General features: G+C 43.1%; 1 protein-coding gene across 2 annotated transcripts in view; it reads left to right on the forward strand.

Moving 5' to 3' along the window:
* Positions 1–21786, forward strand: part of EndoB (SH3 domain containing GRB2 like, endophilin-B) — a 47175-nt gene extending 25389 nt beyond the window's left edge. For both annotated transcript variants that reach the window (XM_089582274.1, XM_089582273.1), the window contains 3 exons: positions 3541–3641; positions 14883–15084; positions 20249–21786. In XM_089582274.1, coding sequence (XP_089438400.1) covers positions 3541–3641; positions 14883–15084; positions 20249–20356 — 411 coding nt within the window. In that variant the 3' untranslated portion in view covers positions 20357–21786. The remainder of the gene's footprint in view (positions 1–3540; positions 3642–14882; positions 15085–20248) is intronic.
* Positions 21787–26492: the final 4706 nt, after the last annotated feature.

The following is a 26492-nucleotide window of genomic DNA, read 5'->3' on the forward strand; positions in this document are numbered from 1 at the left end:
GGGTGGGGTAATCAAAAATTTATTACATTTTGTCACGATGATATGCGAATTTCAATGTTGGCATTGAAGGATGATGGGCAGGTGATAGCAGCAACTGAGTGGGAGAGGCCGTTCTAGTCTGACGCTGCTCATGGAAAGAAGGAGGTGGAAAAGGTTACGGTACGGGCACATGGACGAATAACTTGAAGGGGGTGACCAGTGCGATGGGATATGCGCGGCGGAGGTGCGTAGATGTATGGTTCTTGGCCCAGTGAGATGTAATAAAATTTATGAAAAGGAGAGAGGGCTGTGATGCGACGACGACAAGCACCTTTATTAAGAGCCCCTTTCACACCCCTGTTAGAAACTGAAAGTTGACTTTTTTTATTTTTACTATACTATATAACTGATGGCATAACAAGTCTGAAAATGCGTTAGTAGCTTTGAAATAGCGGGCGACATCTATGGGTCATAGGTGACCTTTGCCGAATGGGCACTGTAAAAAGTTAAGTTGAGTTAGATAATATTCATTCCCAGTGGAAGCTGCCATGGTGGCTCAGTGGCTATGGTGCTCGGCTGCTGACCCGAAAGACGTGGGTTCGATCCCGGCCGCGGCGGTTGCATTTCGATGGAGGTGAAGTTCTAGAGGCCTGTGTATTGTGTGATGTCAGTGAAATTAGAGAACCCCAGATGGTCAATTTCCGGAACTCTTCTCTACGGCATCCCTCATAGCCTGAGTCACTAACCTAAACTCATTCCACCTGGATTATTTCCGTTTGTGGTACTACCATTTGCATTATTTTTTTATACACTTAAATTTTGTTATTCATTCTAGGGCACATCGACTGGCTGTACTTTTTAAGTTTTCTACACAGTATTCTTTTAAGCTTTATCAAGAAGTTTGGAGTTCAGTGCTATTGGCGTCATTATGGGTGCACTTAAATGTGTTTATTCAATTATTCAATGCAGCACGATGTAATCTGTCCTTGTAAGCTGTCCTTAAGAACATTTTTCTCTAAGGTGACTCCACTCTTCCAGGCATCTCTTTGACTAAGTGGAAGTGCTAACTGACATGCATATTTCACTACCCCAGTTTGCAGTGGGCAGTTGGTGCTGGTATTAGGCTAAACCAAAGCAAATGGCTTCAGAATCAGATCCCAAATTGGTACTGACATCGTCCACTATGGCAATGTTACGCCACGTTAAAGAATTCTGCATGAACCATGTCAGAGTTTACAAGAAACGATGCCATTGCTGAGTTTAAGGGCTTATACAGTACATCAACTATTACTCCTCTACTAGTCCATCTGTAAGCTTTACACAAGATGTTCCAGTATAAATAGATGCTGTGGACAAAACTGTGAAGACAGTGTTATATCTAATAAAAATGTGCGACATCACTCCCACTGCCCTTCCTTGTATATGAACCTCATGGCTGTGGAAAAAATTCACAACCAGGGAGGTAAACAATTTCATCAGGTTTAAGTCACATTTGACTCATGCTACCAGATCAGATGTCATTCTGCACTGTGAGGTGTGTGCAGTCAAATCATTAGGTTTTCCTGAATGCTGCCCACTTTGCAGTGAAAATTTGAAAGCATGTTTTCACTGTGCATCAGTTTGTCAAATTTACAAAATTTGGAAGACATGGTAGACAAGAAAACTGCACTGACAACAAAAAAAAAAGAAAGGAAAATATTATTTTGGCCTAATCTTCTTCACACATGACATGCAAATTGTGATAGATGGGGAAATTTCTCACTTGTGCGTGAGCCTCTTCACTTGCATTACCCAGATGAATTTCTAGTTCTACTCATATCTTGCTTACCGTGTACTGCCTAGAAGCATCCAATGCTTCATTTGCATCGAGACCTAGAATGCCAGCATTCACTTTTGTTTACAACATTCACAGCACACATAACTGTACAAGATTATGGCATAGATGGAGGAAGGATATAAACTAGAGCAGTTATGCAACTGGTATTTTATTGAAGAGTGGTCTTAATATGTATGTTGTGGAAATACTGGAGGAACATATGTGCTGGGGGTATCAGCCGAGAATGAATGAGGCTTTTACGTGGTTATTTAGCCACCCATCCTAAGTTTATTAAGGCTAAAATGGCCTTTTCATGCCTGCAATCCGCATTACTAAAGTCAAAGTCGTGCACTCATGATGCAAAGTACAGGTTTCACAAACAGGTTATGAGCTCACAAAAGTGTAACACTGTTCGCATTTTTTTAACACGTGTTGAATGGAACATTCGATATATTGAACAACACGCAAAGAGCCCCTGAAAGTAGCGACTAATAAAGAGTAAATGCAGTATAATACAGCACAATAAACAATGCCTTGTCTGATTCCTTGATTGCCTCTTCTTGGATTTTAAACATTTTTTAACTATGCCAGCTATGGTATCTGTACCAACTGTGTATGCTTTGTGGTTTGCAGGCATAGATGCAGTAAGAATGCTTATTATTTAACATGGTGTGGGTAATTTCTAACTTTAGCAGCAATGTTTCTTAAAATTTCACAGGAAACAATGACTGTCATTACGGTCTGTTGCAAGCCAAGGTGGCGGAGTTTTTAAATCATGGTCAAGCAGTTTTTCAGGTATGAATTTAACAGCCCTGAACTTTTCAAAGATAAGCTGACAAAACCATTTTATTAGGTGTGCCATTTTATTCGCTGTGTGCCCTGTAAGCAGTGGCTAGTCTACCAAGGATCTCTTGTGCAGGCAGTACAAACAAAATGGTAAATGCCTGCAGATGTATTGCGCATCTTGGTTTTGTAGCGTCAATTATTGCCAGGAAGTGGCTTTTCTTCAAGCACATGTCATCCTTTGCTTAGGAATTGAAACACATTAATGGTTGCAAAACGTATTAGGGTCAAAAATACTTCTGCGTTTTGCACAGGGTTAGAAATCAGGGTCCTGCAGCTACCTTTTTCCTTATGTCAGACTGGTGGCTCAGTGGTTACGGCGCTCGGCTGCTGACCCGAAAGACGCGGGTTGGATCCCAGCCGCGGCGGCTGAATTTCTTGAAGGCGAAATTCTAGAGGCCCGTGTGCTGTGCGATGTCAGTGCACTTTAAAGAACCCCAGGTGGTCGAAATTTCCGGAGCCCTTCACTACGGCGTCTCTCATAGCCTCAGTCGCTTTGGGACGTTAAACCCCAATAAACCAAACCAAACCAACTTTATGTCAGACATGGCGGTATGCTTTTTAAGCCTGCCAGTAGTCTGATGTGCTGATAGGAGTAAAAGCTTGGCAGGTGTGTTGCAGCAAACTGTTTTCTCAAGCTATGATTGTATTGCATTTCTGTAATACCAATGCGGTGGGGAAGTTGGATTATCATTTGTATAGAAGACTTGCTTGTTCAATCATTTCATCGTCAAAAACATTTCTGTCCATGCCTTGTTGCCTTGTTTGTGATTGTGTACGTGATGTACCTGCAGCATAATTTATGAAAAACACTTTGGAAAGACGAGAGCTGAATGCAGCATTATTAAACTAGTGTACATTGTTTTGACTGGTGATGTCATACGAGGTCATTTTGTTTGCAGGTGAACCATTTGCGTTGCCTTAGTGACTTTGTAGAAGCCCAGATGTCATATTATGCTCAGTGTCAACAATATATGGCAGACCTACAGAAAGAACTGGCCAAGTAAGTCATTCCTCTTTGTATTGTTACATCTTTCCTGCCTCAAAGTGCCACCTGTTGAAATGAACAGCAGCAGATAAGTGTGAAAAGTTAGTAGTGGACATGTTTTATGGTCTGTAGCTCAGTAATGTCTTCTAGCAGCTCGTGTTGAAAAGGTCATACTCAAAACTAGCACACTCGCCCTGCTGCATCTTAGAAAAAGGCTCCTGCTGGGATCTGTGTACTAATAGTGGCTAGAAGTGTGCAGATGGTATTGAAACTTTCCCATCGAATACAGATGCTTCCAGAAAACTGGCTTTTAATGTCAGATTGACTTCTGAAGCCTTACTTCTAAAGACTATAGAAGGTTGGTAGAGAGGAGAGTAGCATACACAAACCATATTTTTGCATCTTTCAAAGCACTTAATGCTGTTTACTGTTAGAAGTAAGCAGAAGTGTGCTTTGGTGGGTAGCATTTGAGTGAGCAAGAAGTGAAAAATCACAATTTCTCTCCTTGTGATGCAAATGATAACAGTTGAACTGCACAAGACCAACGTAATAGTGAAATAGTGAAAGTGACTTTACAGCATGTGAAGAGAGAACTAGGCATAATTTTTCAACACCAGATATCAGGTTAGTGATGCAAGCTTGGAGAGTTTTGTCAGGAGACATAAAGGGGCCCTGAACCCTGGCCTTGAGCCTGGTGAGGCAAGTTATAGCATTCAGTTATCATCGCCATGAACATTTTGGCTGAGTTGCACTCTCCTACTTGGCGTGTAGTGCTCACAAATACTGTGCAAAATTGAGGTCTCCTTCCTGTCTTGTGGCTCCTCTTTAATGTTGTGTTGTGGCATAGAACAGCAGCTGTCAATTAGGAGGGAGAGAGAGAGGGGGGGGGGGGGGTGACCTGTGCTACTGACAACAGCGGGAGCTACGTTGTGGTGCAGCAGTGCTTACAGAAATCTTGGTAAGCAAGATGATGCTTCCAGGGGCAAACATCGAAGGGAAATGGAGGATAGGATTCAAATTGAGGGAAATGGTGAAAGTTACTGTCGAATCTGTGATAGATTACGGCTGATATGATTTTCGGTATGATGCGAATTCATAAAATTTCTTATTGAAATGCATTCTGTACGATGTGCAAAATTGCAGATGTTCCAAACTCCCTCCCTAGCCCCTACAGATGATACTGTAGCGTCCCTTGCAATTCACTCTGGCCGCATGAGCCCGGAACTCATGCAGCACCCGTTGTTGGTGAAGAAGTCTGCACCGGGCCTCGCAGTGCAAGTGGCGCAATGAAGAACAGTTTGTGGCCTGAAACTGTCAGGGCTGGTTCTTCTTACACTAACATGGAAGCCGTGACCACATACGCGAGCAGTGCGGCCCGTACATTGCTGGCACTGCAGTCACCAGTCGCATAGTGCACGCTGCAAGCACTGAGCACTGGTTTGCGGCCATAAATGAATCCCATCAGCCGTGAATAGATTTTTGTTCTTCAGGATACAGACTTTATTCGTTTTTTGATTATTCAAATTTCAGGTGATGCGAATATTTTTTGCTGTCCCATGGGATTGTCATCAGCAAGCTTGTACATACTGTACTGTACATTTTACTCAGGGTGCATTGTGTGTTTAGTATTTATTTCAGGATGACATTACTTCTAAGGTACTTCACAGTCTCCAAGGTGTTTCTTGTATTGGACAGTGGAATGGTTCAGAGCCCCTTTAAGGAAACGGGGCAGGCTAAAATTAAAAAAAAAAAATGAGTTTTTGTTTTTTTGCAATGTGAAATTTCTGCCTTTTCCTGAACAAGTTTGGCTTACTTGCGTGCAAACAATTTTTTTTTTACATGAAAAATGGCATTTTTAAAAACATGGATGGTGACCAACCATGCCCCATTTTTTACCAGTATGCAATGGTTAGCTCTCTTGTATTGAAAAAACAATAAAACAGGTACACTGATTTTTTTCAGGCTTAGAGGGATTATTAGTGCTCATCTGGTAACATCAAACGCTTCCTAGCATTTTGTTTTTAGCCAAATTTAGCTCTAGAGGCAATGCGACTTGCTTGAAGTGGATTGCTGAATCTTTCCCTGCTTCCGCTCATTTTCACTAGCAGTGTGGGTTCTTATTTTGGCTCTGGACCTCTAGTTTGACTGTTACTGGAATGGATAATGCCAGAATTTGTGCTGGGAGCATTGATTCTGCACTAATGAGCCTATGCTGACCATCATGCTGTTAATTCTAGCAGTGCTGCCCAATGCAGGACACAGAGTCTGTATGGTGGTTAACGTCTACCACCAATTCTTATTCTTCAAAACTCTCACTCTCGGCAGCACTCACAGATGAGCTAAAGGTGACTTTCTGCCCGTGGCCATGCATTTGTTGAGAAAGAAAAGAAATGCCTCCATGGAAAGAAAGAAAACACAAATGAATCTTCAAAACCTTTGTTTCGGAGCGTGCTGCTAAGTATGTGCTTATCGGTATTCAGATGCTAAAAATATCCAGGATAAATGCTGCGGTTACTTTTAATGATGGCTACATTGCTGAAGTGGATATTCTCATATCATTTGATGTTTAACCAGTATGATACATGTTGCCGTTGTTGTTTTAAGGCCGGCAGTGACTATCGGTGGTGACTACGTTGTTAAAAGGGCTACGCAGCTCCTCACAAAAGAGGCCTGAAAAGTAAGGCAGCAAATACTAAACAAGAAAAGTAATGATTGCGGGAATGACTGCCTGGCTAATGGCTATCGAAGTCATATATCAACATGCATTTGTTGAGTGTAATTTTGTAATGAGGGACTTTTTTTTTTTTGCACTTAAAAGCCCATTATTTCAAAAGATAATTTTTGCAACATTTGACTCTTTTTCTCAGGAACCACAAGCACTAGAAGCATTATTTTTGCCCAGTACATACCAAAAACAAGGGGGAGTCAGCTGAACAGTAATTGCAGAAATTAATGCAAGGAATTTTGTTTCACAGGATGTTTATTGCCTGTTTCGGCTTGAAAATTGGTAGGGTCGAGTAAAGAAACAAACAAAAAATGTCAAATAGTTATTAAAGAATATTTCTGGTTCAGTTAAGAGAAGACAGGAAGCTGATTACAATGATACCAGTGTGACTGCTCTAACCCTAGGAGATCCCGAGGAAAAGGGTCTCGAACATACTAATCTGAAATACATGGAAAGTGTAGAGCCTACTTTGTCCCCTTGAGTTTTTGGGTATTGACTATATTACACTGGAATATTCATCCATAATTGAGTATAAGAATGCACTGAATATCAAGTTCTCGGAATTTATTATAAATCAAATAACACAAATTATTTTATTTGTGTTCGAAATCTCTGCAGATATATGTGCCATCATGAATGGTGTATATGTGCGTACATGGATGCACTTGTGTCAGAGGGAGAGTAAATGTTAACTTTGAGGATGCATAGGGCAGATGTAAAGGTGTGTACAGCTCTTTGATAAGTATTTAGCATGACGTGCTTTTAGCTCCTACTCTCGGCAGACTCAGGTGAACGTAGAGATGAACTGGAAGGAGAACTTGACGCTGAACCTGAAGTAGACTTTGCGAAACTTTCCGTCCGCCTGTTTGAAGAAAATGCGGTGCACCACAAGCAAAAGCGTGCAATCATGGTAAAGTTCGGGGGTCCAGCAGCAGCTTGTCAAATTAGTAGCACGATGCATTTTACTGTGATTATCTCCATCTCTTGCAAGCCTTGACACCCGACTGCATGGCAGTAGCAGATAGCGCTGTGTGTGTTACAGTGATTCTATCTCCTCATTGTTTGCAAGCCACAAGGCCAGCCAGCGTGGAAAAGACTCAAATGACAAGGCTACGTTCATGTGCACCCCAGCTTTGGGCTGAACAGTGGAACGGACATGGGGTGCTGTAAAAAATTCTCAGTTCCATTGCTATATCCTGCAAAGGAGCGGCGGCATTAGCTGATGCGCTGCTGGCTCTGCTCTGCTGCACATAGTTTTACATAGCTACACAGCTAGAACACATCCTCCAGCACTATTCAAAATTTTTTACCACACAACACACATAATACGCTTATGATAACTGAAATGTGTCGCTAATTTTTCTATGCATGTAGGACCTTCCAAGCACCAAATCTAACATAGTGTTATCTTTGGTTCTGTGTCAGCGTTATATGTGCACTCCAGACCCTTCCGCCATGTAAACTGTCAGCCAAGCCTTGTTGGTGCGGCAAAGGTTGGCATTGAAATCCTGGCCACGAGAGGCGGTGTGTTTTGGGCCAGTAACACATTATTTGGGCTACTGTTTGTGCCATTTCCAGGGTGTTATAGGCAGTGCTGCCGCACTGAACTGTGTAGCTACGTGACGTTGTGCCGAAGTTTCACTGCGGCCTCTCACTCTCACCTTCTTGGTTGCTATAGCTTTTCTTTGGCCGTGGGAGGTCCTTTCACCAATGGGGCTTGTGAAACCCGGGTTACTCTTCCCGAGCAACCTCTCGCAACCAGTAAATCATTGAACTGCCACCTGCCACGGTGGCAGTTTGCTCGCACTCCAGTGAGCAGGTTGTGGTGATGTCCCAAGGTCACCTGACATAGGTGGCTCACCTAGCTTGCTTCTCTGGGGATTTTTCATTCACACTGCTGCCGCCAGTTTTTCTGCTGAACGGGACTGTTAACGCTGACACATTAAAATTGGCAATGCTTGTTTTTTTTTAATCAGTTTTGAATGTCCAGGTTTTTATATTTTTTGCCCCAAGTTTTATGTGTCCATCATACTTGCTCTTGTTTTTAGGTTACACTTAACCCTTTACAAGGCGCGATCTGTGTATATGTCTCACATGCGTACAAGTAGTAAAAAAGTGGTGCATATTTGTACCAACAACTGCTTAAAAAGGCCTAAAATGTGGTACGAATTCGCACCGCAGTCTTTACAGTGCATACGAAAACTTATAATAGAATTGAAAATTTCAATAAGTATTGTTAGGCAGTTTACTGAAGGAAAAGGCTCAACAAATTTTGACAGTTTATTTTTCCTGCCAACCTTGGCCATGTCGAACTGCACGCTCACTTTTGTAAAAACACACAGAACACCAAGGAGGCGTGTTAGCTAAAGATAAAAGTACGTAAGGCAGGGACTGTATTTGTAAAATCATTAATGTAGATAAATATACAAAGGAAGCCAACAGTCACCGAAACCAAGGAGCATAGGGAATGGCTTTTTCGTATGCAGCATATGTCATAACAATCCCCTCCTCAGTTCCCTTCCCTCGTTTCTCACTAGTTTAATGAGGGCCTCGCTACCTATGGCAGCCTTGATGCCATAGGTAGCACAAGAGGGTTCTTGCACAGCTTCTGCCCTCTGTCACCCAGACTTCGCGCACTTTTAGTGGGAAGCTCCCAGACACCCTTAGAGCGTGTGGGGGTAGCGGTCTCGGACTCAAAGGAGATGCCCTCGACTCAGCGTGGCAAGCTCAGCGGAGACCAGCCACCAAGTGACAAGAGGTTTTTGGGCGTTCGGTGCCCAGCTTTCGCTGGTCGCAAGCCAGAGAATGGGTCGGAGCCAAAGGTTCACAAAACAAAACAAAGTTTATATAGCAACGAGACGATACAGAGGATTACACAATCACTAGTACAGACACATACAAAGTGACTGAAAGAACAATGCAACTCGTGCAAAGTTAAACTCGAGAGAGAATACAATACAAAGGCAATATTGCACCTAAAGTGCACTAACACAAGAGAGAGAGGTAAACGAACAAAAACACAATTTGTTCACCGGGCACTGCAGCAGTCCGACGACCAGAGTTCCACGACGATGCCGTCCCGCAGACTGGCGACCGTTGACTCGTTGGTCCGATGCTGGCCGAGTGGTGTTTTCCCGGGAGTCGAACGGGCTCGCTTCGATGAAGCTTAAACGGCGGTCCGGATTGACTGATAGCGGTCAACGTCCTTCTTTATAGGCTCGCTCTCCCGTCTGTTTGTTGTTCGCGCCCGAGTAGGCGCGCACATACACGCAGCATTGGCAGTGCTGTCTCCCTTTCCTCTTCTCACCGGCCGCGCGTCCCCATTGGTCAGAGGTCGGGGGTCGCATCTCGAAGTTTCGAGCGCGTTCTTGAGTGACGCCGACGGGCGAGGGGGACGTGTCTTAGTGCACGCAAGGCTACGCCCTTTCCCCCCGTCAGCTGTAGAACCGACTCGCATGTTCGAGAATCTTCGGCGTGGATGACTCATTCCTTCGGCGCACGCCGTGGCGATGGAGAGAGAGGCACGCGCTCGGCGGGGGCTTTCCCTCTCTCCCGTTGGGCTCGCGCCGGCGAGACGCCGTGCACGCGGCGGTTTTTCTTTGTTTGTTTCTAAAATTGCGCCGAATTTTGTGACACCCTCCCCGTTCAATCACGTCCCTCCCATGTGACATTCGAGATTCACTGTAGTACAGGACGTGATATATCCGCCACTATGGACGAGGATGGCACAAGTAAACACTCTCAAGATTAGGTTACACCTAACATACCGTATTTACTCGCATATAACCCGCACCAAAAATTGAAAAAATGTGTTTAAAAAGTGGGGGTGCGGGTAATACGCGAATATTCCGGAGAAGGGGGGCTCGGCGGGTCGGCTTCACGGCAACGCGCGGCCTGCCGTGCAGAGTCCGCATCCCCATCGACATCAACGTGTGTTGCAGTGCATATTAATATTGCACCAACCTTTTGACCACCGAAGGCCAGTATGGACCAACGTTTCTAGATAAAGACAGTTGGAAAACTCTGTCCGGGTATACGGCCCCTTTCTGTCGCCAATTTCATCTCAAAGAGATGCGAGCGCCATCTCTTGGGTGGTGGGAGTACCGCGTTTGTTTTCTATGGCCTCCGTGACCACCTCAAGCATCGGTACTTTAACATCGCGCTTGATCTCAGAGGCCACGATTTCTCTTCACCGCCGCGGCGCCCATTGGCTCATTGCATTGCGCCCATTGCGCTATAATTGCGCTCTACGTCTGGGGTACGTGAGGTAAGGATGCTCGAGGTTGAGCTTTTGGCTGTAAATATCGGAAAAAATTGGAAGCCCTTCTTTCCGCGGTTTAGAGAAACATGACGTACCGATTGCCTCCTCGTAGTTTATGTTGATTATATTATCTAAAAACGTTGAACTGGGAGTAGCAGACGACGCGCTCATCCTAAAGCGACCGCAGCGCCACCGCCTAGACGGCGATCGCGTGGGGCCGCTCTGCTCCATGGCTCGCCGGCGAAGTTTCCCAACTGTCTTATCTAGAAACGTTGGTATGGACTGAAAGAAGACCACGTGGAAGCGGAGACCATGGAGCATATCGTTTTGCGGTGCAGAACACTTCGTCCGGACATTGCCGAAGACGCGGCGATAGATATAGAGGGTGCCCTGGGATTTGCAGGGGAGGACGGACGTGTGGATGAGAGAAGGGTAGTGGTGACAAAGAGTAGGTTGGAAGATTGGTGCAAAAGGGGCTAGGGACGAGTGAGTCTATAAAAGAGGGACAAATTACAGTTCACAATACGAACAAAATTACGGGGGAAAAAAAAGGGGGGAATCCTAGGCTAGGGGGCGCAAGCCACCACCGTTACAAAGGGCTAAGCCACTATGATCCATCCATCCAGCCAACAAGAGGCCAACGCAGGTCACAGCCAGATCCACATCCATAGTCTGTTTAGTCCCACGCCAGCCACGCGTTTCGCATGCTTTGCATACGCTTTGTTCAGACGTTGATGGGCCTTGAGTAAGGTGCCGTTTCTTGTACGCCCAGTTTGCACAGTTCGCCAGCCTTGTCTAGGCATCATGAGTGTGTCTCGGCGGCAATCATTCACGGCGAAGGAGAAACTCAGGATCGTCGCCGCTGCTGAACAAATCGGCAACAGAGCTGCTGCGAGAAAGAACGATGTCGACGAATCTTGCATTCGCGACTGGCGGAAGAAAAAAGACTCTCTCGAAGCTGCGAACAAGGACAGGCGAGCGTTTCGCGGCCCGAAGACTGGCGCGTACCCTCACCTCGAGACGCAGCTTGCAAAATTCATCGAGGAGCAGAGTAGTCGTGGCCACGCTGTGTCTACAGAGATGGCGCAGATGCAAGCCCTGAAGCTGGCCCGGGAAATGCACATTCCACGCGAGTTTCATGCGAGCCGCGGATGGCTGCAGCGCTTTATGGCCAGGCATGGATTTTCGATGCGGCGGCGAACTACCATGTGCCAGCGGCTTCCCGACGCTTACGAGGAGAAGCTGCTCAACTTTCAACGTTACGTCATCGGACTGAGGAAAGAGCGCAACTACTTGCTATCTCAGCTGGGAAATGCTGACCAAACGCCAGTATATTTCGAGATGCCTATGGACACGACCCTGGAAAAAAAGGGCGCAAAATCTGTTAGTGTGCTGACTGGCGGCAACACCAAGCTGCGCTGCACAGTGATGTTGTGTGCTTTGGCCGACGGCACCAAACTGCGCCCGTATGTAATATTCAAGCGCAAGACTCTACCGAGTACACCACTTCCCCCAGGAATTGTTGTGCGAGTGGAAGATAACTCGTGGATGAACAGTGACCTCGTCATTGACTGGATTCAAGCAATCTGGGAAAAAAGACCAGGTGCCTTGTTGGCACGCCGTTCGATGCTGGTGCTGGATTCGTTCCGAGGCCACTGCACTGACGCGGTGAAAGCTCGCCTCGCTGACAACGGCACAGACCTTGTCGTAATACCTGGCGGCATGACTTCCATGCTCCAACCACTCGACGTGTGCATCAATAAGCCTTTCAAGGCTCACGTGAAGCGGCTATATGCCCAGTGGATGGCCGATGGCCTTTACGCCCTTACGCCGACGGGACGCGTGCGAAGGCCAGATATTGCACTGCTGTGCCAGTGGATCGTAGATGCATGGGGGATGATCCCGGCCGACATGGTACGCAAGAGTTTCAAGAAGTGTGCCATAAGCAACAGCCTAGATGGTACCGAAGATGATTACGTCTTTGAGAGCGGCGATGAAGCCTCAGACGGCAGCAGTGAGAGTGGCGACGATTGACAATTGAACGACAGCACTGACAACGTTGCGGCAGTCGTTTTCAAATATATTTGTTTTGAAAACTAAAATGGTGACTGTTTGCTCAGTTGTAACTTCCTAGTCCTCATTTTTTCAGGTAAGTGTGCGGGTTATACGCGAGGATATTTTTTTTTATTTCATGGGGTTCAAAGTTAGGGGTGCGGGTTATATGCAAGGGCGGGTTATACGCGAGTAAATACGGTAAATACCCCTGAAAGCAGAAGACTGTATAGCAGCCATTGCCGTAGCTCAGTTGGTAGAGCACTGGACTCGAAATTCAGAGGTTGTGCGTTTGGATCACACCGGTGGCATGTGGTTTTTTTTGTACTGCTTTTTATTCGATTATCTTCAAGCGATAAAATGTTTGCACTATGTAATTTCCCAATGATCATCACCACAAATAAAAAAAAAGCATTCCCTTATGCTCCTTGGTTTCGGTGACTGTTGGCATCCTTCATATATGTGTCCTAACGAGCCTCTCGTGTCCCTTCCTTTGTCTGCTCAATAGAGATAAAGAAACTTGAAGTCTGTGCACACTTATTGAGTTGCAGGAAAATGGCTGTAGTGTTGGCTGCATTGCTGTGAGGCCATCTTGAAAGGTGTCAAATGAAAGGGCACAAAACCAGCTTTCGAATGGTAGCAAAGTGGTGGCAATAGGAGAGCAGTTTCAGAATTGCGATCACATGAAGTGGAATGTCATTTGGAAGCTCGCACTTCATTTCTTCAAGGACCTCATCACCTACACTCTTCTTCGTAACTTACCCGACCCCGACATACAAACCCTTCTTTCCTACATCATTGAGCACTGGTCTGAGGGCACCTTCCGGTTCGGTTACACTACACATAAATACCCCCGAGAGCAGCAGATTGGACAGCCGTCGCCGTAACTCAGTTGGTAGAGCACCGGACGTGAAATTCAGAGGTCGTCTGTTTGGATCCCACCAGTGGCATATGGTTGTTTTTTCTTCTGCTTTCTTATCAATTATCTTTAAGTGATTTAATATTTACACTATTTACCTCCAATTAATTAACACTACAAATTGGAAGAAAAAAAGCCCTATGCTCTTAGGTTTCGGTGGCCGTTGACTTCCATCTACGATGTTTTTGAGCCAACAAGGTTCGGGGGACAAGGGTGTCATTAATATATCTATATGAAAAAAAAACCAGTCTTTTGAAACCCTTAATTGAAAACTTTTGTGTGGTATTGATTAAAGTTGGAAATTATTTGTGTAATCATTTTAGGTAGGAGGTAACACTGCAGTAAGTAAAAGAAAAGTCAACCACATGCCATTAGTAGGATTCAGACCCTGGTTTCAATGACTGTTGGATCCTTTTGTACACACATGGGTATGTTATTCACAAGTTTTGGCTGTTGATTGTATTTTTCAGTGTTGACTGATAATATTGATCATTATGTAGGAATAATGCTAGGTATGGTAAAGGGATGGCAAATTATATTTCTCTTTGTAAGATGAGTGCTCTACTTCAGTGACTTGGTTACATTTATTGGATAGCATGTACCAGAGCAGTGTATCTGTTTCGGCTTCAAGTGCTGAAATGAGTTTTTTTTTTTTTTTTTGAGGTAGTTGCTTTGGACAAGTGTGCCTTGTGTTGGGCAATTAGGCCTTAGATAGGTGATATCTATCCAAGTTATGTGCTCTTTATGGTTAATTTCAACTCCCAGCAGTCCTAGCATTCATTGTTTCTTGCGAGCTTCATGACTTTGTTTTATCAGTTTTTTTTTTCATGGGATGTGTAGGTATCTACAGCAGGGAATTGGATTTAAAAATTGAAAGTTTTTTTTTCCCTCTGCTTTACCAAGCACAAGACATTAAGACTATATTGGACTCTGCAATCACCATTTGGTGCTGTAGCCTAGCTTCAGAAAACTGGCTTTATGCATCATGGTTTTGCTTGTGAAAACAATCCGTGGTGGGGGTGCCCATATTTATTTTTGTTGCCTTTTCTAGCTTGTAAAAGCTTTATTTTCAGTTAGTCTCTGTTATTAGAACATGCTGTAATCTTTCGATGCAAGCCAACTTCAGTTTGTTCTCACTGTCGCTTTAAGCACTTGCTGTTATGAATTATTACAAAGGCATGTGTCCAGTTGAGACACCTAGCTTCCATTATATATAATATTTCTTGTCAGGTGCACTGTATGAGCGCCCCAGAACCAGACCTTCCTTGGCTGACTTGGCAGTTTCCTTTCTTTCCACAGCATGTCGATAGCAGTTGGAGCAGGCAACAGTGGTGATGGCAGTCGCAGTGGCTTCCAGGGTGTTTTCTCATCGCCTACAGCAAGTGCAGGTAGCCCCTCCAATGATGTCAGCACATTTATCAACAGCAACCAGAAGCGGGCCCGAGTTCTTTATGACTACGATGCCCACGACAACTCTGAGCTTTCTCTGATGGCCGATGAAGTGAGTTTAAGCTTTAAGATTGTGTTGTTGTATCATGATATTCGTCTTGTGTGTCCTCTATGAGAATTGCCTTTTTTTCCTGTGCAAGCATTGTGTGACTAACTGTCCCAGGTGCACATAGTTTATCAGATAACATCACAGGGAATGTAGGTGCTGATGAAGGTACCTACAGTTGTGGCTCATACTTCAATCTGTATGCACTAACAGAAATTGAACTAAAAAAAAGGAGAGGGAAGAAAGAAATTCAAAAAAAAGGAAGGGAAGAAGAAAAAAAAAGACTCATTGTTTGTTTAATGCTTTTATTTGACCCATATTTTTGGTCTCTTTCCCAGCCCAGTCTAATGTGCAAACCCTTGAAAAAAAAAAAAATGCTAGAAAGTTGAGAACGTACCACTTGACGACCACTTTGTGAGTGCTTTGCTTCAGCAGGTGTCCAATGTGTGTGCACTGCTTGCATTTTGATCGCATACTTATTCCGACACCATTCATTGCTTTGCACTTAATAATTTATTTATTTATATAATCCGCCGTGGTGGCTTAGTGGTTATGGTGCTTGGCTGCTGACCCGAAAGACATGGGTTCGATGCCGGCCACAACAGTCACACTTCTGTGGAGGCGAAATGCTAGAGGTCCGTGTGCTGTGCGATGTCAGCACACGTTAAAGAACCCCAGGTGGTCGAAATTATCCAGAGCCCTCCACTGCGGCATCTCTGAGTCGCTTTGGGACATTAAACCCAGTCGCTTTGGGACGTTAAACCCTTTAAACCAAACTGTTTTATTTATTTATTTACTTGAGGTATCCTAAAGACCCAGCAGGCCATTACACATGGGAGGATGGGGGGGGGGGGGGGGGGGGGTGTAAAAGCAAAACGTTGTACTGTGCGATGTCAGTACACGTTAAAGAACCCCAGGTGGTTGAAATCGTCTGGAGCCCTCCACTACACCATCCCTCAAAGCCTGAGTCGCTTTGGGACATTAAACTTCATAAACCATAAACCAAACCAAAGACGTTGATATAGTAAATATTTTTGCTGGTCCGAGCGACTTTACTCTTGGGGGGTTCTACTGTTCTCTGTTGCATTCGCTTTTAGGTTAAGCTGGAGTGGAATGTAGTATTCATTTTGTCACTGATTACCAGTTTGATATACCATACATTCAGTCATCAATTCACATACATTTATCTTTTCAGTGGAAGCTTGATGCTCAGCTTAAACATCAGCACATTAAAAAAAAAATTGGGAAAGACTTAGAACAATGCAGGCTGTCGCACTGTATTCCTTGCACCAATATCCAGCCCTTTAGCAGAACCTTGGCATGCCTCTTTCACATATGCTTCTGCAGTGCACAGCATGATGTTGGGTGGGTAGTTGTCGCTTTCTCTTGGAGGAATGAAACTGATGAAATGTCAGACTATGAGCCATATGGCTTTATTGTTGAATAGGGCTCCATATTTTTCCACTCGCTCTCACTGTGATTGTCAGTCGGCCTTCCTACACATCGCTTTGATTTTTTAAAAGTTCATGAAATGATGTCGCATTCGTTTCAGTTGTGATTGTGTAAGGCAGCCGGTTCCAATCAATAATGCAAGAAAGCAGAAAGCTTTGTTTAGTTCACCTAGAAAGGCAGTGTAGTGTGAACTTCATTTTTAAATATATTTTGTGTGTTATTTTCAAGCACTAAATCTAGAACTCCGTACAGATACTGATAAATTCATTGTCAGGTAGGTGAGCTTTTGAAAATCGTAATTTGTGCGGAGCTTATAAACTTTGTAATTGTGACGGCGGAAATTATAAGCTGAGCGTGAAATGAGGTATTGTTCCTCAAAAACGTGTTTATTAAGTGTAAATAGATTTTTAATATGCATAGCTAGTTTCTTCCTATAACTATTCTGAATTGTTAACAAGTTATATCTGGAAAAAAGGTTGGATATGCACTTACTAAAAAGAAGGTTGGCTGTAGCATGAACAGCTTTCCTCTGCAAATTATGTATTTTTTTCTGATTTGTCACTACTTTGAAGCTGCTTCCGATCGCCCTGATAAAACCCTGGCGTAAGGTTCAGTTACTCGACTCTGGCACCACACATGTTAGAACTCTGGAGGAAATTACTAACAGTGGCATAGATTATTCAGGTAATCGCCCAGCAGACTGATTAAATAAGTTTTTACTTGCGAGCTGAATTCTTTAGCAGATACATCTCGTATGGCAATTGATAGATGTTTTTTGTCCTTATATTTAGAACCTGTCTCTGTAAGTGAAATTGTGTCAGCCTTCAGAGATTAAAAAACAACGCTTCTTGTGATGCAGATAGCATTCAGATGCGGCCTGTCAAGCACATCATCGACATTATTGCTTCTCCCCTGTAATACACATACAACTTGTGTATAGAAACTGCGACCTTCCCTAAAAAAATGCAGCTTGCTAGAGTAGGAGTCATATACAAGAAAGGAAATAAGCAAAAGCATTCAAGAAACTGGTGCTTAAACGATTCGAAAGCTCCTTAAATAAGCATAACATAATTACAGACTTTGAGTATGGCTTCAGAAAAAAACTGATTGACAGAACTTGCTCTTTTACACCAAAAGGAATATATTTTAAGTAACTTCGAAAAAAAGAACCTCGTTGGTAATTTTCTTAGACTACAGTACTGCATTCAGTTGCATCAAGTTGCATCATTTTGATAAAAAAGCTTGAATTTTAACGAATAAGAGGCAAAGCGCTACTTTTAATTAGGTCATACCTACTGTACCGGCAGCACTACGTTCAAATAATAAGTTCACACTGCGAGCCGTTTTGAGCGGCGTACCCCAAAGGAGTGTCCTCGGGCAATTGCTATTTAACTTATGTAGTAACGACATCGTCGCAGTCAGCAGTAATGCTCGTTTCATAATTTACACCAACGACACCAGTTTGTTTTTATCTGAGAACACCAGTAGCGAGTTAATAAGAAATGCTAACAACCTGCTGAAAAAAAATTGTATGGTCGATTAATGCTGCAAAATCTAAGGCAGTATTTTCATCCAAAAATAAAAAGTATACTGATCATGGTGACTTGTTTTATAACACAAACGAAACTGAACTTATAAGTTCGTTCAAGTCACTTGGTGTAATACTTGCTGAAAATATGCAGTGGGACAACCACGTAAACAACATAGCATTAAAGACTTCCAGAGCGTTAGGATTTATGTTGCGTTTCAGAAATTGTCTCCTGCAGAGGGTTAGACAACTATTGTGCGGTGCATTATTTCATTCAGCCGCTGCGGTGGTTCTGTGATTATGGCGCTCGGCTGCTGACCCGAAAGACGCAGGTTCGATCCTGGCCGTGGCAGTTGAATTTCGATGGCGGTGAAATTCTAGAGGCTTGTGTACTATGTGATGTCAGTGCATGTTAAAGAACCACAGCTAGTCGAAATTTCCGGAGTCTTTCGCTGCGGCATCCCTCATAGCCTGAGTCACTTTGGGACGTTAAACCTCCGTAAACTATAAACCAAAACATTTATTTCATTCACGTCTGAACTACGGCATATTAGTATGGGGCACTGCAACGCAAACCAACCTGAAAAATACTAGCTGTTCTTGAAAAACGAGTGCTTCGAGTTGTTTATAACCTTCCATATAGACACAGAACTAAATACTTATTCTTTAAGAGCGTACGTTGTTGGGCTAGTCGGTCAATCATGGTGAATACAAGGGGGGTACTGCGTACAAAAAGACAAGGACAAGCTTGCTGCGCTTGTTGTGTTATCTTCTTACTGCGCTTGTTGCGTTATCTTCTTGTCCTTGTCTTTTTGTGCGCAGTACCCCCCTTGTATACTTATTCTTAAGACACAAAATTATCCATTATTTAATCTCTGTGCTTATCAGTGATGCGCACCTATAAAACAGATCAAAAGACACGTTCGAGTACTCAGTCTAACTTAGCCTCGATCCAGTTATATCATTTACATATCCTTGCCGCCGCAACAAACCACACTGGGTGTTACCGGCAGTCAGAACAAACTATGGATGCCAAATAGTAACATATCAACTCGTATCACTCCTTATTAAGAGAGAGCATTAGCTACTCAAACCTCCTTAACTACTCTCCGTGAAACCTCCCCTTTCTAGTCCTTCGTTATTATGCACCCATAAATCTGTTCATGTAGAGCAACCATTTATAAGCATGCTTTCTTTGTTTTTTTTGTACACAGTGGTGCTTGTGTTGTATTGATATTATACTTATACCTTCTGTCTCGAGTTTTTTTTTTTTTTTCTTTCCTTTTTCCACTGCGCAATGAAATGTGAAAGTGCTCTGGGAATGTGTATTCCAAAGTAATGGAGATGCCGTCTCATGCCACTGTTTACTGAGCAGGGGGTGGGAACTTTGTCAAGCAGTAATCACTTTTATTGCCCCTTCCTCTGTTATTATTTAATGGTGATGGAAATAAATCATAATGTATGTGCTCACAAATTGACAAAATCTTTGACAGGTCAGCTGGTTTCTTATTGCAGGATAGTGCAAACAGATTCTGGCAACTCCTATCAATGCCTCCCATTGTGTTACTGTAGTAGTTTCACTAAGGAAAAGGCCCCAGTGAATTTTTCTTTCCAAATATTTCCATCCTTCACAAGGCTTCACAAATATTGAGCCTTGAACCTTGTGCCGCTTTTATCACACCATTGCAGGTCCTAGTACATTGAAGAGCTATGACCGACTTGTTCCTTTATAAATATGAGCCCTTTAAAGAGGGAGGGAAAAATTTCACTAGCAACAAGTTCATTTTTTGTTTGAACCAGTCGTTACCGAGCACCATCATGATACATATGTAGAGTGGCCCGCGAGAAAGTTCATGGTTGCCAGAGGGGAAAGACGCACTTTTCCCAGATCCCACCTCAGAGCATATCTGTGTAGCTTGCTGTGGATGCAGAAAGGTAAAAATGATTTCAGGACCAACCTTTAGTTGGTTTTGTTGGTAAGGAATTTTTCAAAGTAACTGCATTTTATTGTTTGGGTTGAGTATTCACTCATCCAAAGAAAATTAGCAGGGTGCAGAATCTTTGAGCAAGTGAGGCTTGTCATCATCTAATTGACTATTATGTAAAAGGGATTTAGCTTTTGTGGCACCATGGCTTTTGAGCTCTTGTTTGCTGACAAAGCTTACTTTGCTTGTGGTGTATTTATTACAGGTGATCATCATTTCTCAAACTGACAACTTGGACCCTGACTGGATGATCGGGGAGCGAGGCTTACAAAAGGGAAAGGTCCCAATCGCATACCTGGAAATTCTCAACTGATTAGATAAACATGCTTGTTCTGTAATAAAAATTTTACTGTGCTTGCTTAGTTAGTGCAGTTATAGCAGTTTGGCGGCTCTGCTTATTTGCTGTGTGTTTTTCCTGTGCTTCTATGCAAGATCCCCCTTTCAATCAAACTTATGCAGGACAATGAAGAAGAACAATGCCTTCAGAAATATTTATTGTTTTAGTTTTAATTCTGACATAGGCCTCTAACTGTTGATGCCATTTCTGCTGTTTTTTCTGAGTTTGTCACATTTCATGCTACTTCTCTATTTCATATGTTGAAACGTAGCTTCTAATGCTCACTGTTAAACTGTCAAATGTGACAATGCATAGCGGCTTTGCAAAGCTTTGATAATCTTCTCTTATCAAGAGCCAGTGATGTGTACATTCCACCTGTAGGGGCATCATTTGAATGTAATGCATGTTGTTCTCTTGGAGTTCGTCAACGCGATGTGTATTGAGATGAATGCAGTGTGCATCCTCCAACTGAACCTGGTGCTCTTTTTGTTTGTTGCTACAAAATGTTGAGAACAGAAACTTACTGCACAAGTGGTCGTTGGTAGTCTGTAGCGTTTGTTCAGCTGCATGCTCTGCAGATTACTGAAAATGTCCTGAAATAACCACGCACACAGAGTGCCTGGAACTGTGCTACACTGATAAAAGCTAGGATTTCTGTGTGTGTATATACCTTTCTTTTTAGCACACTTTACATGTCAATTTACATTTTGAGTCTGTGGGAAAACTATTGTCATTATGTCATCTATTCCAACAAAAAGCAAACTGATGCCGAATTTAGGTGCTTAAAGTGCACTTGAAAAGATTTTGGAATTAGATGAGCTTAAAGGGGTGGAATGTCTGAAACTTGCAGGTAAAGAAAGTGAGGTCTTTTTGTGCTAGTGTTTAAAATGGAGACGTAATCGCCGAACGAAGCCGCGTAGGCGTTCAGGCTTCTTCACAGTGCACAGCTGCAGGCAGGGGCCGCAATAACATCATGTAAGGCGGCACACTGTTTACAGCAAAGAAAATGTTGCTTGAAGGAAGAAGACCAACGCCACCGAAGGTTAACACGAAGCATGGTTTGGTGACTTCGAGCGATGCACACCAGCATGTGTGCAAAGGCAGTGGTAACCTGAAATTTCAGCAACAGTGACGTGATCACGACTTTCTCCGTACTTCTCGACATAGAAGAAGCCTAAAGAACATCAGTGTTTTATTCGGCGTTTATGTCACCATTTTAAATGCTAGCGCAAAACTACTTTGCATGCCTCACCTAGAAGCTACATATATATTTGAATCCTTAAATTGTCTCTAATACTCAAAAAGCCACTTTAGCTTCCCTTTAAGACATTGAACCACTGCTTGCTATCATTCTCAAGTGTTTGAAGAGCTAGTTATTTCATTAATAAATATGTGATTCTAGTGTGTGTGTTGAGGTTTTTTTTTTTTTTTTAACATGCATGACTGAGTAGAGCCAGTATTACTGCACTGCATATTGCAGTGAACTTCAAAAGGGAGACTATATTAACAATAAAGAGAATTTTATATCCACTTGTGTGTGTGGCAGTGACAGCTAAAAATATCGCTATGAAAGCGGTTGAAAATGTTATGCTCAGTTGGCCTTGAGCTTAAAGGGGCTGCGAAACACTGTCTGGGGGAATACCGGCTATACTTCAGGTGGGTTCTTTATGTCACACAGATGCTGACTTAAAAAGAATTACAGGAATCGATGCACAGGAACGGGAGTTATTCAGTGAAGAAATTTCAAAATACAAGCAAACAAAACGCTGCCCTCAACTCTATTTTGGCGGGGCTTCCCACTCCTATTTCGCTCTCCCAATGACGGCACCTGGCGCAACCAATCAAAACTGCCAGCCAGAGCACGTCGCGGAAGTTTGTACTCCATGGTTGCCTGCTCTCTGTGAGACTGGCAGCGTTGTTTCCATGCCAGAGCGCCCCTGGTGGTGTATTTTTATTTTACTTGCTTTGCAGGGCTTTTATCTAAGACAAATTGTTTTTGTTGATCTAATATAAAACGCAGACAGGTGACAAAATGTGTCTCTATTTATTCACACAATTTGCAGTATATTTACTGTTTGTCCGGTCATCAAGCTCGCGCCAGGTGATGTCATATCCGCTGCTAAAAACCCGCCACTGTGTGGCGGCACCATCAGAGCCATGAAGTTGTTTTTGGGAGGACATTAAAATATTAAAAAACGGAATGTACGCGGTATTACCGACGCTAATAGCACCATTATAACTCACTGTATGCAATCAACACGCAAAACAGTTAACTAAGATTGTGTTTCTGGGCCCCTTTAACCCAAGCATGCAGTAATTCCAACAGCATTATGCAATACCAGAAGACTGTATAGCAAATGAAGGTTTTCAGGCTATCACAAACCAGTGTAGTGCATGTACTGCACTCTCATTGAAAAATCAGTGTTGTGTGATTAAGTAAAAAGGTACTTAAGGTGTTTTTGGGGCTACTTGCGTAGGAGCTGAACTTCCAAGTTCTGCAAAGGCAACATGCTAACAACTTTATACCACCCTGTGATACCTTCCGCATTGACTTCTCGCTGTACTTTGATCCACCTCCCAGTGGGAACTGGAAACTCTAGTATGGCACTGAACAAAAGTAATTTAATTGCCATGCCATGGTTAGGAGAAAAGCAGGTCAGTGAAATCATGGTCAGTTAGTTGACTCGATAATTCAGCTCAATAGGAACTAAAAATTTGATTGAATCATGTGGGGTTCAAATTATGGGGGAGTCTTTTTAAAACTCAACGTTGACAGGACTAAACCATCAATATGAGTACAACTAGCCGTTCAAATTAACGAGATTCCACTGTAGCAACCATTCAGGGAGTGGGGAATTTGTTTTGTGACGACAGGCCCCTGGAAGCCATCCAGCCTTACATTGGTAAGGGGAGTGTGGATGTAAAGAATGCAATATAATTAAGGGTTGGAAACTTCAGTTTAAACCAAAATAAAGCGATAAAAGAACGCCGATTTCAGTTTTCGAAATTGGTTTCAACTGAAGAAGGTCTGTATTCTTGGCATGCAAGGCATAGACAGATGGCTGTTGAGTTTGAGTTACACTCAGTCAGAAGTGAAATTAAGTAATCAGGAAGCCAGAGGCATGATGCGATGATGTTGGATAAGCAGCACAGTTGTGCGATTGCCGGTATTGCTCTGCTAGCTTGCACGCCTGCAACGATCGGGAAGCGCCACCTCCTCGCCGCCTGCAAGCAAAGCACTGTTTAATCACGTATCATCACCTGCATAGAGCAGTTAGTCAGTTAACCAGGCTAATCAACTACGTGCAGGACACTGACGCGAAACCTTGCATGAGCGTCGCGAAAAGGTATGTTCTGGCTACAGCAACAATTGGGTGGAAGTTCTATCGCTGCCATCAACACGCAGACCATGTGATGCCCCGCCCTTGCGCTCAACCCAGAGTGACAAGCCAACATTAACATGTCAGCCTAATTCTAAGAAATAAACTTCAACTTGCGTTTTTGTCTGCCGACTATCTCATTTAACTTGAGTTACTCTTTTAATGATGATAGCAATTTTTTCTATGAGCACAGCTCCAAGTAATACCATTTTTCACGCTCTTTACTGGTAAATAAATTGTTCATGACGAGAAAAACAGCGAGACAGACTTCAGTTGGCCTTTGGTCACACAGGATTACCGCATTATATCTAAAAGTCGCTACTTCATTTGTCGAAAGTAATATTCGCCGAAAAAAAAACTGAAACCTGGGTTCTGAAAATTTGCCAGATAAAGTCTGCCGAATTTTTAAAAATAAAAACCAAAAAGTCCAACTCCTAATTATAATGCTCTAGCAAGCTACTCGTTTCAAATTCCCCGACTATTTCGAAATAAGTCAACTTTCCCTGACCGCTGAAGATGTGGGAAAACACAGCTGATGATAATGGACAGTATATGTGATCTATTCACAGTAAAAAATTTGGTGAAACTGCAAAAGCTGCATTGAAAACAAGAGAGTCGATTTCTTCCTGAAGGAAGTCCAGCTTCAAACTACGACTTGTGAAGCGATCGTTGCTTCTTCTCTTCCAGCTCTTTGGTGGCTACCACTTTCCTTATCCTTCCAAGTATCTGATATTTCCACTGAGGGCATGCAAACATCAAATTTTTTTATTTTGAAGCGAATAGATTAGAGTAATAAAAATTTGCTGCAAATATTGAGTAGCTCAAATATCAAAATAGATCATTTAAATGACTAGACATGTTTCCACAAAAAGCAGCAATGAAAAGAAACAGCTAGATATTCCACACAAATATTTTACACCTCCTTCTCATCATTTATCATATCCTAACACCTATTGGGCATCACATAATGAATGGAGAAATCAAGTAGAATGGGTACAATCCATACGAATTATAACTGTGTTCAGCGGAAAAATCTGCTAAACTAGGTGCTGGCCCAGTTAAACAATCAGCGTGAGCGGGCGGCTGGACTTCGGCAGCTGCTTTGCACAGATGCTTTCTACATTCTCGCTCCAGCGCGGCTCTCCTAGCACGAACCTCCACCGAGACTGCAGTTCCAGAATTCATGGTGAAGATAGCGCAAAAGACAAGGGTGGCGGGAAGAAGCAAGACAGGACTTGAGCTCTTGTGTCGTGTCTTGCTTCTTCCTTTCGTACGCGTCTTTCGCACTACCTTCACCACAAATCCGATTCAACTCGCCAAGCTTTACACCTTGGCAATGGGAGGAATAGGTGGCCTCATTGCCCGCCGTTTCGCTCCACCACAGTTGCGCTCGACGGCGAGCGCAACTGGGCGAGACGTGTGTTGACCACTTCTCGGGAAATTACCCCAAGTTACCAACTTGACCGACGCCTTTACCCGCCGGCCGACAGGTCCTGCACGCACGAAATCAGGCACCAGCTTAATTCAAATCTATGCCTCCCCAAATCCCACAGTCCTCTCCCATATCTACATTCTAATGTTTTTGTAAAATTAGATTTAAACGTTAGAATAGCTTTCCCCAAACATTAATGAAACATGTAATTAACTTAAATGTAACATAAATGTAACATTCTCGAAAATGGTGCAGCAGCCCTGCACAAACATGCAGCCCACCAGTTGTGATGGCACACAAATAACGCTTTGCAAGAACCAGCAACCAGGGTGATGCTTCAGCCGCACGGCACAGTATGCAACTGGTATTCACTCACCTGCATACGGATATCAAACAGTCAAGCTTATATGCCCATTACTGAGGGATGTCCCATGAGTGATAGAGGCGAATGGGTAATAACCAAAGTTTTCTGACAAAATAATGGCGCTGTGCATACAATTTATGACTAGTACTACCTAAGGGATGTGGTTGAAAAATACGGCTAGTTGAAAAACATCTTTACTGCAACAACAGTGGAAAAAGTTCTAGAAATCGGTGCCCGAAATATATTTGTCATGTTGTTTTATAGGTGTGGCTCTAACAACGTAATAACGTACAGAAGATTATATTGAAACATTGTTTGTTTAGAATATTAAAATTGCGCTTTCTATATAACCTGTACCGTTATATGTTAATTTTTAACATTGATGTAACGCTACAATGTAACATGTGACATTACTGCAACTTGCATAACATTTTCAATGAAGGCAAAATGTTAAAGGCCCTTGTACTGTGCAATGTCAGAGCACGTTAAAGAACACCGGGCATTCGAAGTTACCCAGAGCCCTGCACTACGGAGTCCCTCATAGCCCGAGTTGCTTTGGGACGTTAAACTGCATAAATCAAAACAAAAGAAACTACTTTTTATAAAAACAGCAGCTCTGTGCAATCATTTCAGTCAGCTGTTTTTCAAAACGATCTACAACTTGTGTATTGACACTTTGTTCCTGAAACCAATAATTTAAAAGTTAGGTAATTAGTCTTCACTAATTAATAAAGTTTGGAGAACGAAAAAATACAGCAGTTTTGGCCAGGCAACTCTTAACAGATTTCGGCTGGTTTCACGGGGCTAGAACACTCCATGTTTTTTAAAATATTGGTTACCTTTAGCTGGAACACCTCACATGCAGAACTCATTTCGAGGAAAACAAGAAACAGCTAAAACAGACAAGTTGCCATGCCTTATACATGTTGAAAGTAA

The sequence above is a fragment of the Amblyomma mixtum genome, chromosome 3, assembly GCF_055824585.1.
Source record: "Amblyomma mixtum isolate Tamu chromosome 3, ASM5582458v1, whole genome shotgun sequence".
Classification (NCBI taxonomy): Eukaryota; Metazoa; Arthropoda; class Arachnida; order Ixodida; family Ixodidae; genus Amblyomma; species Amblyomma mixtum.